The 16,196-nt window shown below is 45.6% G+C and overlaps 1 protein-coding gene across 1 annotated transcript; it reads left to right on the top strand.

The window, feature by feature from the left end:
* Positions 1-1,836: 1,836 nt before the first annotated feature.
* LOC310806324 (G-protein coupled receptor 4-like) lies at positions 1,837-2,712 on the top strand (the record flags this gene model as incomplete). Its single annotated transcript, XM_083672376.1, has 1 exon — positions 1,837-2,712. The coding sequence occupies one exon, from the start codon at positions 1,837-1,839 to the stop codon at positions 2,710-2,712; it is 876 nt and encodes a 291-aa protein (XP_083528502.1).
* Between the last annotated feature and the right edge of the window lie 13,484 nt (positions 2,713-16,196).

The raw sequence follows: 16,196 nt of genomic DNA, 5'->3' as shown, positions 1-16,196 counted from the left end.
CCGAAATTAAACTCTGCATTATGCTTCCTCTACACAGTTTTATTAAAGAGCCAATCTGGGATTCTGTTGTGTATTGCACTTTCACAACATACATCAAATGAACACCGGAGTAAAGTTAACAAAAGTCTTTACTGGATTTTTCTATGAGCATGTTACATTACATTCGTTACTCTGCCGAAGGTCAACTGCTCTAGCTTACTGTATCAATGCGCCGCTCAGTACTACCTCAAAGGTACATGCGCATAACATAAAAGTAGTCCCATCAACTTTAACTATGAACATAACAGATTCTAACAACAACAAAGCAGTGGATGGATGGGGCTGAAGAAATGGACTCGTGGATGCAATACAAGGACTGACTATCTATGAGATCAATATGGTACAAACAATGGAGAAAAGCAAGTAAGTAAGAAAACCCCCCACACAACTGTCCCGCTGATCAGGAACTCTCTCCAGGAGGTAGGCGTGAATGTGTCAGAGACTACCATCCACAGAATTCGTCACCAGCCAAACTACAGAGGCTTCACTGCAAGGTGCAAACCATTGGTTATCTTAAAAAAGCATAGTCACTTACAGTTCCTAAAAGGCCTGCAGAAGTCTGGAAAAATATATTGTGGACAGATGAATATTATTTCAAGTGGAAAGTTTGCTGAAAAAAAGGATCTGCAGTATCTGTGAAAAGTATCTGTGAAAGATGGTGGAGGGGATGATAATGTTAAGGCATTGAAGTTGAAACTTTGATAATAATTTGATTAGGAATACGTCTTTCAACAACCACAGCATGTAACACCAAAGAAAGGAATTCATTTGTATTTCTCAGAGACAGTGAACCTCTATCAGGTTATAACTTCTAGAACTGTATTACTTTGTTTTACTTTACTTTTTACAAAATAAACAAGAGACTACAGTATATTGAGCAATTTAGTTTACTTCCGTTCTAAAAAAATAAAAAACATTTAATAGGAAACGCATTCAGATTCCACGTAAAGATACTGAAGTCACACTTGCGGCAGACTATCTCAAGAACTGTGAATTTCCTGACTAATGCTGTGTAAGGCTTAACAGTGAGCACTGTGAGTGTCTGTGCTATCTGTAGGCATTTGGCAAATAACATCACTTACTGGACTATTTTTAGCATTTTACCAAAGCAATTGCAATCACATTCACACATCAGGGTTAACTGGTAGAAGATACAACACAAACACATCTTCATTTCAACACTGATCTGTTTGGACCTCCAGGTAAGATCCTCAACTTCTTCTACACATGGTTTACCTCTCATCATTATCTATGTTACTGACTGTTCACCACTGTATTGATTGGTTTCTTAAGTTATACATTCTAGCAGTTGTTCAATTTGTTCAATTAGCAATTTAGCTTACTTGAGTATGTTTAAAAAAAACACATTTCATAGGAGATGCATTCTGATTCCAAGTAAAGATACTTGATTCAGTTCCTTGGTACTCTTTGAGCTCACCAAGTCAGTTTCCTGTATGTGCAAATATACTTGGCCAAATAAAATCATTCTGATTCTGATTCTGATTAGTACTCTTTAGAAATAATATTCTGTACAGGGAACTTATTGCAGTTTAAACTTGAAATAATGACTTTTACATGATACTCTATACCCTCAATATCGGGCCCATGGACAAACCCTAACCCTAACCTAACCCTATTCGAAAGAACCATTCATTTTGAATAACAATCTATTCACTTTGTTTTTAGAGTGAACATTCCTCTGGAGCAAATGTATGAAGAGTGTTCCCCAAAAACTTGAACTAGTTAGAAGACCCCTGCCCGTCCCGAGCCCCCTGCAACGCCTTCAATCACTCAAGAATGGAAGAAGCATACAACATCTCCACTATACACTACTTCAACGACAGCGCCGACACATTGCATGATGCATGGGAAGTTGCATGGGAAGTGATTACATGGACAGTTTTCTCCATCGGACTTCCTGTGATCTCATTGGCCATCTACGCTCTCTACTTCCTGATCAGAGCTGATCACATCGCTCCTGTCTTTGTAATTAACCTTCTGGTCTCAAATCTCATCCAGATCTGTGTGATGCCAGCTTTGAAGCCATATACCATTAAGGGTTATGTAGTTATTTGTTACCACTTTAGTACTGGGGCTAGTGTTGGTTTCATGGTTTGTGTTGCATTTGAGAGATACCTTGCCATTGTCTACCCTGTGTGGTACCGTGTCCATCGCAACATCAAAAACTCACTCAGAGTATCGGCCATCTTATGGATGTTATCCGTAATGGAATCCTTCCTTTTAGTTTTCTTTGCCACTTTTGAGAGTGAACTTATTCTGATCTCAGTTTATCTCCTCCTCCCTTTCCCTCTGCTGGTGTTCTTCCTCGTGGGCACGTTGAAAGCTCTGTCTGTCAGCATGTCAGTGCCCGCGGCTGAAAAGAAACGCGTCATCGGTATCCTGGTCCTGGTCCTGTGTATCTACACAGTGCTGTTCCTCCCCACCATTATACAGTATTTGATATTTGCAGTAACAGGCCGTGAATACTACATGGTGTCTGTTATGGTGCTGTTTAACCCCCTCATCGACCCTCTGCTGTACGTGTTTATAAGGAAGGGGGCAAATGATGCTCTCCCAGCCTTCCCATCCTGCTTTGCAAGGCGGAGGAGTGATCAGGAGCAGAGTCAGGTGACCACCACCCCTATGACGGAGGCGGGAGGGGGCAGCACATGAGGACAAGATAATGGTTTGATTTGGCGAGCCCTAATTCTCTTCACCCTTTACCTGAAGTCTACACTTGTTCACTTGTTCACTTGTTCAATCTCCCTCATGGTTTTACTGGAATAGGAATGTTCTAGACTGGTGTCAGGCATATGGTGGGACTGACAGAATGGGCTTTTGGAAGAGGTTTATTCTTTTGGGGTTGAAAAATGTCTAAAGCAGATAGAAAACACATGCAACTGATTCTGAAACTCCCCCCCCCCCCCCCCCCCAAGTTTGAATTTCTATTTTATATTTTCAAGATTGGTGTGATTCAACATTGAATTCTGTTTACATTTTACCTTCAATTGCTTATGTTGCTTGAGAACTGCTATTATTTCTTAATTTTTTTAAACTATGATGATATTAGTCAGAAGAAAGCTTTTAGTCATGTATGAGTATCATTTATAGGAGTCAATTTGTAGCAAATGATTGATAAATGTTGTAGCCCTCCGACTGACCGCATGGGCGAAACATTTTGAGTATCCCTGGCCCCTAGGCCAGGGATCCCTAGATTGGCTTAGGTAGCTGAGGCCATTTTCACATCTCAGGCAAAGTAAAAGTCTGTATGTTTCACCATACCGCCCCTGATACTGCCGATGATGATGATGATGATGATGATGGTGATGCTGATGATGATGATGGTGATGATGATGATGATGATGATGATGATGATCGTAATGATGATGATGCCATTTACAGAGGAAATGTTAATGATAACAGTGAAATAGGATATTTCACTATTCTCTCTAGAAATACATGAGGAAAAAAACATCAACATGATATTAGTTCTGGGCTTATACAGTATGCTTTGCTTGCTTGTGAACAAACAATGAACATTGCATCAACCATGTAGAATTGATGTGCTCTCTGTATTGATCTGTATTGGGGAGTTTTTGCACCTTTTCTAAAAATTGGCCTCAATCTCTTTTCTTTCCTTAATTGTTAATAAAGGATACATGAGATTACTTTCTCATGCAGTATCTTTATCAAAGCCTCTTTCAAAAGGTATTTCTTTCAAATTCTAACATAACATACATTGCCATCCATAAGTATTGTAAAGTGGAAGCATTTCGTTTTCTTTCAGCTCTATACTGCAACAGTTTGGATTTGAAATCAAACAATTACTATGAGGTTAAAAGAGAGGTTCTCAGCTTTAATTCAATGTTTTCATTTTTTCAGATTTGTTTCACCCCAGATACAACCCCCTTCACGTGAAACATGGTGGAGGGGGTGCTATGGTTTGGGCATGTATAGCTGCCACAAAAATGGGCTAACTTGTCTTAAATGATGATGTTACTGCTGACAGCAGCAGCACAATGTATTCTGTAGTGTACATAAACATCTTGTCTGCTCGAGTACAAGCAAATGCCTCTAAATTCATTGGATGGTGCTTCATCATACAGTAAGACACTGACCCCAAACATACTGCCAGAGCAACTAGGGAGTTTTTCAGGGCCAACAAGCAGAAAGTTCTTCAGATCTTCCAATTCAACATGCATTTAATTTCCAAGATTTTAGGCAAAAGGACCTCAAAATACACAACATCTGAAGATGGCTGCAGTACAGGCTTGGCAGAGCATCACCAGAGAATTGTCGACCAAATACTAAACATGAGTACTTTATTTGGACATTATATTAGTTTTTTCAAATACTTTTGGAATACAGAGAATACTCTCTGCCTCTCTTGTCTCCCTCTGTCTCCCTGTCTCTCTCTGTCTCCTTGTCTCTCTCTGTCTCCCTGTCTCTCTGTCTCCCTGTCTCTCTGTCTCCCTCTGTCTATCTGCCTCTCTGTCTCCTTGTCTCTCTCTCTCTGTCTCCCTGTCTCTCTGCCTCTCTGTCGCTCTGCCTCTGCCTGGTTCAAACACTCCAGAGTCATGAACGTAAGAGGTTTCTGTTGGAATGACAGCCTACACGCATACTGTATACTGCAATCCGCTCACTGACCTCTACAGATTCATACAAATCACCTCCGCTACATGTGGACAGAACAGGGGAGGCTGGTGGAGGTAGACATCGGAGGACGGGCTCATTGTAATGCACGGAATGAAATGCGGACCGATTTCTACCTCTACCAGCCTCCACCGGTAGAGAAATAACCGCAAACTACATATTGTGTCAGTTAATTCTGCTTAGGGGGAGGAACAACTATGGAAACATGCAGTGATCCGTTTATTTCACTAGATGGCGAACGGTCCACATGTGTAAACGGCGTGGGTCTAGGAGAGCGTTGTGATGCAGTACTCTCACAGCAGCCAGTGTGAACTGGTTAGTGGTGGGTATCACTTGAGTATGAACCTACACAGTACTGCATACAAAACGACATCTTGCAGAATGACAGTATCTCATCGACAGTGTGCTGGCCATGTGACATTGGCCTTGTCAGAATGCTGCAAACTAGTGAGGGATAGAGGAGCGTCATTGTGAGCCAGATCCATTCTCACTAATACTGACAATCCTGGAAAGTATATCTGTTTATGTGATACCAAACACCAAACACACTAAACACCTACATAAAGAAGAAGACACACACACACGCACACACACACACGCACACACACACACACACACACACACACACACAAAACACACAGAAAGAGAGAAGTGTCCAAAGACAGACAGACAGACAGGCATACATACAGACAGACAGGCAAACAGATAGACAGACAGACAGACAGACAGACAGACAGACAGACAGACAGACAGACAGACAGACAGACAGACAGACAGACAGACAGACAGACTGTGTGTCTGATGTTTATCGGTAAAGACTTGAGAGAGTTCTCATGAGAAGCTCAGTGTAATTATACCATCCTGGAAGCTGTGGTGACTGTCTGTGGTTTCAGCTCTGTTGGTGCTCTCTTCTCTCTCTCTCTCTCTCTCTCTCTGGGGTGAACAGGACCAGGTGGAACATATGGATACATATAATGCCATTTGTGTGAACACTGTCTCTCACTTTCCTTTTCAATTTCCCAACAGTGGCATAGCCACTTCCCCAAAATGCTCTGATATTTTTACACCAAAAGCTCATGTCTGACTAAAATCGTCACACGTCAGATTTTGACTAACTAACGAAGGAATGGACTGTAGTCTTGCTTATTGCGTGTGTTCCACAAAGCAGCTGTCCTGCCATTTTGATTGCCCTTTAAACATTGACTGATTGATTGTCCCATGGGCATACATTTAAAATGTGTAGAAAAAAGTATGTATTCATACAGTATGAGAATGAATTTTCAATCTTTTTCAATGAGTTTCCACAACAAACAGACAAAAGATGTGAATGTGTCTGAAATTAATTCATACATTATGAGAATGAATTTTCAATCATTTTTCATCAAATGAAAAAAAGACTCACTGAGTTTCCACAGCTATATTCTGTGATAAAAATCTTGAATAAAAGGGACATAAGAGGGACTTCCATGGCTCAATCCGTGAAATTCTGTGAAATAAAAACAATCCCAGAAGAAAATACAAACCTCTCGCTCCAAGTCAAAGATAAGTCTTATTTTTATCCTGAGTGGAAGTGGTAGGTGTTTTAGTAAGGAAACCACAGGCAGTTACAGTCTGTGTGTGTGTGTGTGTGTGTGTGTGTGTGTGTGTGTGTGTGTGTGTGTGTGTGTGTGTGTGTGTGTGTGTGTGTGTGTGTGTGTGTGTGTGTGTGTGTACATGTGTGAAATGGAAGGTTTCAGGAGAGATAGGCCCTATCAGCTCTATCCCACACTCTGTTGTCCTGACAGCCCCCCCCCCCCCCCCCCACACACACACACACACACACACACATAGTGACAGGCCACCTTATGTAACTGAAGAGGAAGAACTAAGAAAAAGAAGTGGACAGGCAACCTTTTTAATCTCTGTGCACATCCTCGCCTGTCACATTATTGGAAGCACTTTGTTTGTTTTTCATTTGTAGAGGATATCCTGCCTCCTTGAGTTGTATTTATTTTCTATATTGATAGAATATAATCACTAAGCTATTTTTGTCTCGCTTCTTCCTGTCATGTAAGCTGAATAGTAAAATGGATAAACAGGGGGGAGGTAGATTGCAGGGGAGGCTGGTGGATGTAGAAACCGGAGGACGGGCTCATTGGAAGGCATGGAACGGATTGAGGAATTCCTCGTTCTCCAGTTTCTACCTCCACCAGCCTCTCCTGGTGGATTGTGATGATGTATTGCCTTTGTGTGTCATTCCCACCCTGGTTAAACTGTTTGTGATGGCATGATTACGATTAAAACTCTGTTTGGTCAAATGTAGTATTCTTCTGACTTGTGTACAGTTACAGAGACACGACTGATAAGAAAGTTACTTGCTACGTTATGGGAACTTCTGTCCCAACTCGTGTCCATGGGTTTTATCTTGATCTCCGAATGCAATGTTACACAATACTGTTTTCTCTGGCTGTTATCTGGTAGCATGTTATTTTGGCTACTCTCAGACAAACAGCAGAGGCTCAGACATGCCCAGCTGGACCTCGGGCATTTTTCTAAATCTATTTTCTGATTTGGAGTCAGTGTTACATTTGAGTATGTGTGTGTTGGTGTTGCTCAAGAGACACATGTTACTGTAACTAACTGAATCCGTCAGACCTGGGCAAAAAAAGAATATTTTAAATGGTTTTAAATATTAAAAAAAAAAAAAAAAAACATGAAGTGTGTTTGATTTAGTTTCCCTTGCATGCTGCATTTGCACTCCTGAGAGGATTCTGGTGCTTTCATTGTGCCTCACAAGTTAAATCAAGCACACCTCAACCTTTTCAAATATTTGAATCTTATATTAAATCATATATATGCCGTTTAGCATCATATTAAATATGATTTTTTTTACCAGGTCTGGTATCAATAACTATGTGTTGCTATGGACACACATGAGAGTCCAGACAGTGTTGAACATGACAGAGTCACCAGTGGAACCTTTGAACAGGATAATAATAATAATAATAATAATAATAATAACAACAATAATAACACATTTATTTTAAATAATGCTTTTCTCAGTATTCAAAGACACTACATTCCATGGAGAGAACAAGAATAGATAGATAAATAAAAAGTCAAACAAAAGCAGTAAAAAAACAACAATAAAAAGAGTTAGAGATGAAAAGCAAGTTTAAAAAGATGGGTTATGAGGGATTGTTTGAAGGAGGAGAGCGTGCTGGATTCTTTTATGTGGTTTGACCAGAATAACCAGGATCCTACAGTCCTAGCTATCATGAGAACAACAGGGCTGTTGTTTACAGAGAGATAGAAACTGCGCTGGGATCAGCCTATCAGGACAAGATTCTGCCCCTGGGACTGGACTTGAACACAAACAAACTGCCTGTGGACCGGGCCCTCAGACAACTGTCCTGGGACCAGCCCCCATCCCACAGGACCAGAACACGGGCCAACACATGATAAGATTGAACACATATTTTCCGCTCCTGTTTCTGAGGGGGATCTGAACAAGCTGAAATATAAATTGAACCATTCAGTTAGAATTCATCTGGTTGTTTTTTCACTTTCTACTTTCTACAAGTGCAGGGCAGAAGAGGTGATGAGAGAGGGGTAGAGAGAGAGAGAGAGAGAGAGAGAGAGAGAGAGAGAGGTCCCCTCCTCTCCTCTCCTCTCCTCTCCTCTCCCTCCCCTCCCCTCCCCTCCCCTCCCCTCCCCTCCCCTCCCCTCCCCTCCCCTTCCTTCCACTCCACTCCTCTCCTCTCCTCTCCTCTCCTCTCCTCTCCTCTCCTCTCCTCTCCTCCCTCTCCCCTCCTCTCCCCTCCCCTCCCCTCCCTTCCCCTCCCTTCCCCTCCCTCCCCTCCCCTTCCTTCCCCTCCATTCCCCTCCTCTTTGTCCCCCCCCCCCCCCCCAACCCCCAACCCTCAGCCACATTTCTTCCCCTTGTCCCAGGTAACCAGAGCAGAGGGAGGTGTGATGTCACAAGGCTTAACGTTCATTACCACCAGCCTCTCCTCTCCTTGCCCTGTGCCAGCCCTCCCCCGTTGACATTGTCCTGTCCTTATTGGATTACTGTCGCTTCGCCAGCAGACAATCAGCTGTGGCCATGGAGGAGCTGTATCCGTGCGGACATGATCATCAGCCCCTATTCAGACACGGGGACCAGGACTGGCATCATGGATGGGGCTGTTCCACCCCAGGCCTGGGACACTGGGCACTCTCTGCCCAGGACAGAGTGCCCTCTCGAGGGCAGGGAGGCGTACGCGCCAGGCCCTCCCCCCATGAATCAGGTGGAGTGGGTAGAGACATGGCACCACACTGGCTATCACACTGCCAGGAGTGATCAGGCTGGTTAATTGAATTAAAGGACTGGGAGGGGAGGGGAGGGTAGGGCAGGGGAGGGCAGGGAAGGGGAGGGGAGGGGAGGGAAAGGGAGGGGAGGGGGTGGGGGGACTGAGTACAGCACAGATACATCATTGAATACAAACAGCCTAGTATATTAAAGGGGCAATCTGGAACAACAAAGCAGCCACCTCGCCAATTTTTTTGGGGGGGTGAACAGCTGAGGCATGGGGCCGTAAAAATGTAACCACTTTCGGTGGTGGTAGGTGTGGCTCAAATCTCTAATCTCCTCCTCCAACCCAGGAGCTCCCCCTCCAATCCCAGCATCCTTCCTACTAAGCATCCTTCTCTTCCCTACCCAGCATCCTCCTCTTCCCTACCAACCATCCTTCTCTTCCCACTCAGCATCCTTCTCTCCTCTACCCAGTGTACCTCTGTGATAGCTCAACCACACACACACACACACACACACACACACACACACACACACCTCCTAGGGCTTTAGCTTAGCAAGCTAAAAGCAGCGGCGTTGGAGAGCACAGGAGTCTTGAACTCAAACCTCTTCAGTCACACTAAGATTAAGATACAAAAGTGAAACTCTGACCAAAGTTACCCCATTCACCGAGCTGGTTGGCTGGCACGGGGTAGGGGTCTTTGGGTTCACCACTGTCTGTTCTGAAGCTGAGCCTCTTGAACTGACTTTCCGCTCGATGGGAACAGACCAGCAGAGAGGACACAATAGGCAGGCCCCCGCCCCATCTCTAGAAGAGCCGACCGCTCCACATTCAAACAATCTGGGTCTTTCAGGGACTATTCAAGTCAAATTATCTATCAGACAGTGTCTATGTTTGGAGGCCTTATCCTCCCACACACACACGCCCACACCCATGCGCTAACACACATACTCATGCATATACACAGACTGTACACACACACACACACACACACACAAGCGCTAACACATACACACACGGACGCATATTGTACACACACACACACACGGAACGCTAACACACACACACTCACACACACACACACGCATATACTGTACACACACACACACACACACACACACACACACACACACACACACACACACACAGACTGGTCTGAAAGGGTGGTGAGATAAGTTAGGGCAGATGGTAATGATGAGAGGGTGGCCATACTGAACCCTTGTCTGAAGCACAGAAATCCAAACTCATTATATTGAGTTACAAATGAACACACTGGGTCGATGCAGGCTGGCTTATTAGTGGCTGTGACCTCCAGCGTCAGAGGCCAGTGGACAGGCCTGGATCCCAACCAATGACTGCTCTTCTAAACAAGCACTCCATTCTAGGCCATTTAGATGAGGGAATCAGAGACGCTATGATGCTTTTGTTTGTTTTCACATCCTTTTAGTTGAGAGGTTGTTAGGTTCATTGTGTGTGTGTGTGTGTGTGTGTGTGTGTGAGTGTGTGTGTGTGTGTGTGTGTGTGTGTGTGTGTGTGTGTGTGTGTGTATGTGTGTGTGTGAGTGTGTGTGTGTGTGTGAGTGTGTGTGTGTGCGCTTATGGCTGTGTTTGTGCGTGTGTGTGTGTGTGTGTGTGTGTGCATTTGCGTGCGTCTGTGTGTGTGTGTGTCTCAGAGTGTTGATCGTTGTGTGTTGTTATTTCTAATTGTGAATGGCAAATGCCAGTCTTTGTGTCTACTGGAGTGCCTTGGGAATAGGAGCCAGGGGCTAGGGGCTAGTGAATGAGGCTAGGGGATAGTGCATAGGGGCAAGGGCAATGGGGCTAGGGGATAGTGAATAGGGGCAAGGGGATAGTGCATAGAGGCTAGGGCATAGGGGCTAGGGCATAGTAACTAGGGCATAGGGGCTAGGGGATAGTGAATAAGGGATAGGGGATAGTGCATGGGGGCTAGGGGAGAGTGTGTAGGGGCTAGAGCATAGGGGCTAGGGGCTAGGAGAGAGTACATAGGGGCTAGGGGCTAGGAGAGAGTGCATAGGGGCTAGGGGCTAGGGGATAGTGCATAGGGACAAGGAGAGAGTGCATAGGGGTTAGGGGTTAGGGGCTAGGGGCTAGGGCACAGGTGCTAGGGGCAACATTTGGAATTGAGTGATGAGGCCTGTTCTCTAGACTAAGTAAGTTAATTTAATTTTGTTTAAAGTCAGTGTGTTGTTGGTAGTTTTGCTGTGGCTATCCCGCCTTAAGCTCTGGGACCTAGTTTCTGTTGAAAGCTATCTGTTTGAAGCCAATTGCTGTCAATCTCCAGTGGGAGGGCCTGAAACTATTCTGCAAGGTATTTAACTCCTTCTCACCTTGGAATAGGATAAAATACATTTGGAATTGAGTGTTGAAACCTGTCTGGTCGTTAACTGATCGTTAGGTGGGAGGGGCTGCAACCCTGCTAGTCATCAGCAATTACAGAATTTGCATTTATATCTTGACGGTCAAAGAGCGACACCCTCTGCGACAGCCTCCTGACGCGAAGACGAAGGAGTCGATCTGTGGAGTCCATCGAGGAAGGCCTGACAGGAAGGCAAAACTACTAAGTATTTTTATTCTATTTGATTCTTTTTTCACTACTCTGTGTGTATTGAGCACTACCTACATCTTGTATCGCCCACAAACCCTCTATCTCTATACCGGCAAATATCACAATGTGCTTTCTCCCCATTCCTGTTATTTCATCCCTCAGGAGGACACATCGACGCTACACCTCCCTTTGCAACTGTTCCAATCTAATCTACCCACCATGCTCAACTGACCACGACCTCACTGTCGTGGGAGGACTTTGGAACTGCCAGTCAGTGGTCCGGAAAGCAAAGGCTATTTCAGCTCATGCCTGCTTCATGTCCCTCCACTTCCTTGCCTTCACAGAGACATGGATTACACCGAAAAACACAGCTACTCCGGCAGCCCTCTCTGATGCCTACTCCTTTTCTCTTTCCCTGAGACTCTCTGGTCGAGGGGGAGGCACAGGACTCATCTCACCTAAGTGGTCACAAAATGTCCTTCCCCTGTCACACTTGTCCATATCCACCTTCGAATTTCATGCTGTTTCTGCCACCACCTTCACATTGTTGTTATCTATTTTCCACCAGGTCATCTTGGCAATTTCTTAGATGAGATGGATGTCCTTCTTAGCTTCTTCCCTGAGTATGACACACTGTTCTCACTACTGGAAGACTTCAACATCCAATCAGAGAAGCTTCACTCGTCTGGAGTACCTTCTCTCCTCCTTCAGCCTTACCCTGTCCCACTCTCTTCTGACTCATAAGGTGGGCAATCAGCTCAACCTTGTCTTCACCAGATCCTCCCATACCTCCAACCTTACTGTTACCCCTCTTCCAGTTTCTGATCATCATTTTGTATCCTTCTCCCTTCCCCTCAAATCCACCCCCTCCCAATCAGTCTCTACCCATACTGTATCTTCTCGTCGCAACCTGCGTACCCTCTCCCTTACCACTCTCTCTTCCACTGTGTTATCCTCCTCCCTTCTATCCACTGATGCAGCCTCCTCCACCCTCCTGTCCATTCTTTCCTCGTCCTTCGACTCTCTCTGTCCACTGACCTCAAGGCCAGCATAATCCTCTCCACATGCTCCTTGGCTGTCCGAAACCCTGCAAGCTTGTAGAATAGGGCACTGGGCAGCTGAGAGGAAATGGAGAAAAAACGGCCTCCCTGATGACCTAAAACCTTATCTCTCTCTCCTCCTCAACTACACCTCATCTGCATCAACTGCTAACGCTTCTTACTACCATCCATAACTACAGATCTGTATCCCTTCTCTCCTTCTTATCTAAAACCCTTGAACATGCTGTCTCTAACCAACTGTCTCACTATCTCCTTCAGAATAACCTCCTTGACCTCACCGATCCAGCTTTATGGCTGGGCACTCTACTGAGACTGCTCTCCTTGCAGTCATAGGGGCCCTCCACTCTGCTCAAGCTTCCTCCCTCTCCTCTGTTCTCATTCTTCTGGACTTGTCTGCTGCATTCAACACAGTAAACCACCCGATCCTTCTCTCCACCCTCTCATAATTGGGCATCTCTGACTCTGCACTTTCCTTGTTTGCATCCTACCTGGCCGATCGCTCTTACCAGGTGACGTGGAGGGGATCGCTGTCATCTCCATGAGCACTCACCACTGGGGTCCCCCAGGGCTCTGTCCTAGGGCCCTTACTGTTCTCCCTCTATACCAAATCTCTTGGCTCTGTAATTTCCTCACATGGTTTCTCCTACCACTGCTACGCAGATGACATTCAATTCTTTCTTTCTTTCCTCCTCTCTGACTCACAGGTGGCAACATGTGTCTCTGCGTGTCTTGCAGACATTTCCGCTTGGATGTCAGCCCACCACCTCAAGCTCCACCTTAACAAGACTGAGCTGCTCTTCCTCCCGGGGAAAGCCCTCTCCAAGCCTGACCTCTCCAAGACCTCCTCCCAGACAGCCAAGAACCTTGTTATCACTTATCCTGTGCGACGAACATCACAGCGACAATCAGAAGGATACGTCCATTCCTCACCAGAGAAGCAGCACAACTCTTGGTGCAGACACTTGTGATCTCTCGCCTTGACTACTACAACGCACTCTAGGCAGCTCATCCAGATCCAAGGTCCAAGACCTCTGCAGCTCATCCAGAATGCTGCCGCCCGTCTGATGTTCAATCTCCTCAAATTCTCCCATGTCACCCCCCTCCTTCGCACCCTTCACTGGCTCCCGGTAGCAGCTCGCATCAGATTCAGGACCCTGATGCTCTCCTACCGGGTGGCAAAGGGAACAGCCCCTCCCTACTTGCAAGCAATGGTCAGCCCCCAAACTCCTGCCCGATCACTCCGCTCTTCCACCTCGGCGGGCCACCTGGCACCGCCGCCTCTACGTGGATGCAGCAGTCGCGCTACTCGGTCACGGCTTTTCACTGTCCTGGTGCCCCGCTGGTAGAACGAGCTTGCCACTGCTGTCAGGACTGCAGAGTCACTACCCATCTCCCGCCGTAGATTGAAGACCCATCTCTTCAGGCTACATCTTAACTGTCCCTCCTAAAGACCTCTTCATCCCCACAGCCCCCTGTATAGTTTCTCTACTGTATTATTAATAATAATTTAAAAAAAACGTATTCCTTCTTCTAGCATTGTGACTGCCAATGGCCCCTGGTCCTACCATAGATTACTTTTTCTCATGATGATTGATAGATAGATAGATAGATAGATAGATAGATAGATAGATAGATGATTCACTTACTTTGTTGTAAGTCACTTTGCATAAAGGCATCTGCTAAATGCCATAAATGTAAATGTAGGCTAGGGGAGAGTGTATAGGGGCTAGGGGCTATGGGCTATGGGCTAGGGGAGAGTGTATAGGGGTTAGGGGCTATGGGCTAGGGGAGAGTGTATAGGGGCTAGGGGCTATGGGCTATGGGCTAGGGGAGAGTGTATAGGGGTTAGGGGCTATGGGCTAGGGGAGAGTGTATAGGGGCTAGGGGAGAGTGTATAGGGGCTCTACGTGGATGCAGCAGTCACGCTACTCGGTCACGGCTTTTCACTGTCCTGGTGCCCCGCTGGTAGAACGAGCTTGCCACTGCTGTCAGGACTGCAGAGTCACTACCTATCTTCCGCCGTAGATTGAAGACCCATCTCTTCAGGCTACATCTTAACTGTCCCTCCTAAAGACCTCTTCATCCCCACAGCCCCCTGTACAGTTTCTCTACTGTATTATTAATAATAATTTCTTCTAGCTTCTAATAATAAAAACTTCTAGCATTGTGACTGCCAATGGCCCCTGGTCCTAGCATAGATTACTTTTTCTCATGATGATTGATAGATAGATAGATAGATAGATGATTCACTTACTTTGTTGTAAGTCACTTTGCATAAAGGCATCTGCTAAATGCCATAAATGTAAATGTAGGCTAGGAGAGAGTGCATAGGGGCTAGGGGCTAATGTATAGGGGCTAGGGAAGAGTGTATAGGGGCTAGGGGCTAGGAGAGTGTATAGGGGCTAGGGGCTATGGGCTATGGGCTAGGGGAGAGTGTATAGGGGTTAGGGGCTATGGGAGAGTGTATAGGGGCTAGGGGAGGGTGTATAGGGGCTAGGGGCTAGGGGCTAGGGGAGAGTGTATAGGGGTTAGGGGCTATGGGAGAGTGTATAGGGGCTAGGGGAGGGTGTATAGGGGCTAGGGGCTAGGGGCTAGGGGCGAGGAGAGAGTGTATAGGGGTTAGGGGCTATGGGAGAGTGTATAGGGGCTAGGGGAGGGTGTATAGGGGCGAGGAGAGAGTGTATAGGGGCTAGGGGAGGGTGTATAGGGGCTAGGGGATAATGCATAGGGGCTAGGGCCCAGGGGTTGATTTGGGACAGTCCCAAAATAGTGCAGTTTGAGTCATTCTCTTAAAACGGTTCCTCCCACCGTGTATGTTCTGATACCAAACCGGCTGGAGACTTGAAACCGGAGGAAGCTTGACGGGTCGCAGGTCTCCCCGGTTCCTCCCATTCTACCTCCCGCTGTTATGCTTCTGCATCACAAGAAAGGCTAAAAACTCTTTGAGTCCACCGAAAGAAAAAAAAAGAAAAATGTCCTTTGTAGATGCAGAAGAATGAGAGTCTGGACAACATTGGGTCTCTAATCTGTTTGGTGGAGGAAGGAAGAGGCACACAAAGAACTAGGTTGGGTTGACGCTGTGTGTTTGGGTTGACGGGGATCGCCAGAGCCAGTCAGGGCTTGTTGTAAGAAACTCGCTACAGTGGTATAACTATGTCGGACAGATACAATAACACCCCGAGGGAACAGTGAAAGGAAGAGAGGGCTTTTTTTTATTTTTATAGCTAAACTGTTTTGGTTATTTTCTATCATTTTTTGAGAATTCCCCTTTCAGTGTTTTGTTTTTCCCTGCCTGTGTTTGGTTCCTGGAGACTTGTTTCTCATCAAACTTCTGCTGGCTTCTGTCCTAAACTGTATGCCTGTCTGGCTGTACACGCACAAACACACACAGACACACACGCATGCACGTACACACGCACACACACTCATAGAGTATGTCATTCTGAGGCACTCTGTGCCATGATGGACTAATATGAATGATGTATTGGAAATGTTTATGTTGTCAAAGTGCTGACATTTTCTACAACATGACACACCATTTTATTAGACCCCCTTGAAGAATGATATCAAATTGTATTATGCAAAATTGCACTGACCAGTAATG

The sequence above is a fragment of the Argentina silus genome, assembly GCF_951799395.1.
Source record: "Argentina silus genome assembly, chromosome: 6".
Taxonomy (NCBI): Eukaryota; Metazoa; Chordata; class Actinopteri; order Argentiniformes; family Argentinidae; genus Argentina; species Argentina silus.
The sequence above is the reverse complement of the archived record's forward strand: the minus strand, read 5'-3'. Positions and strand labels throughout refer to the sequence as shown.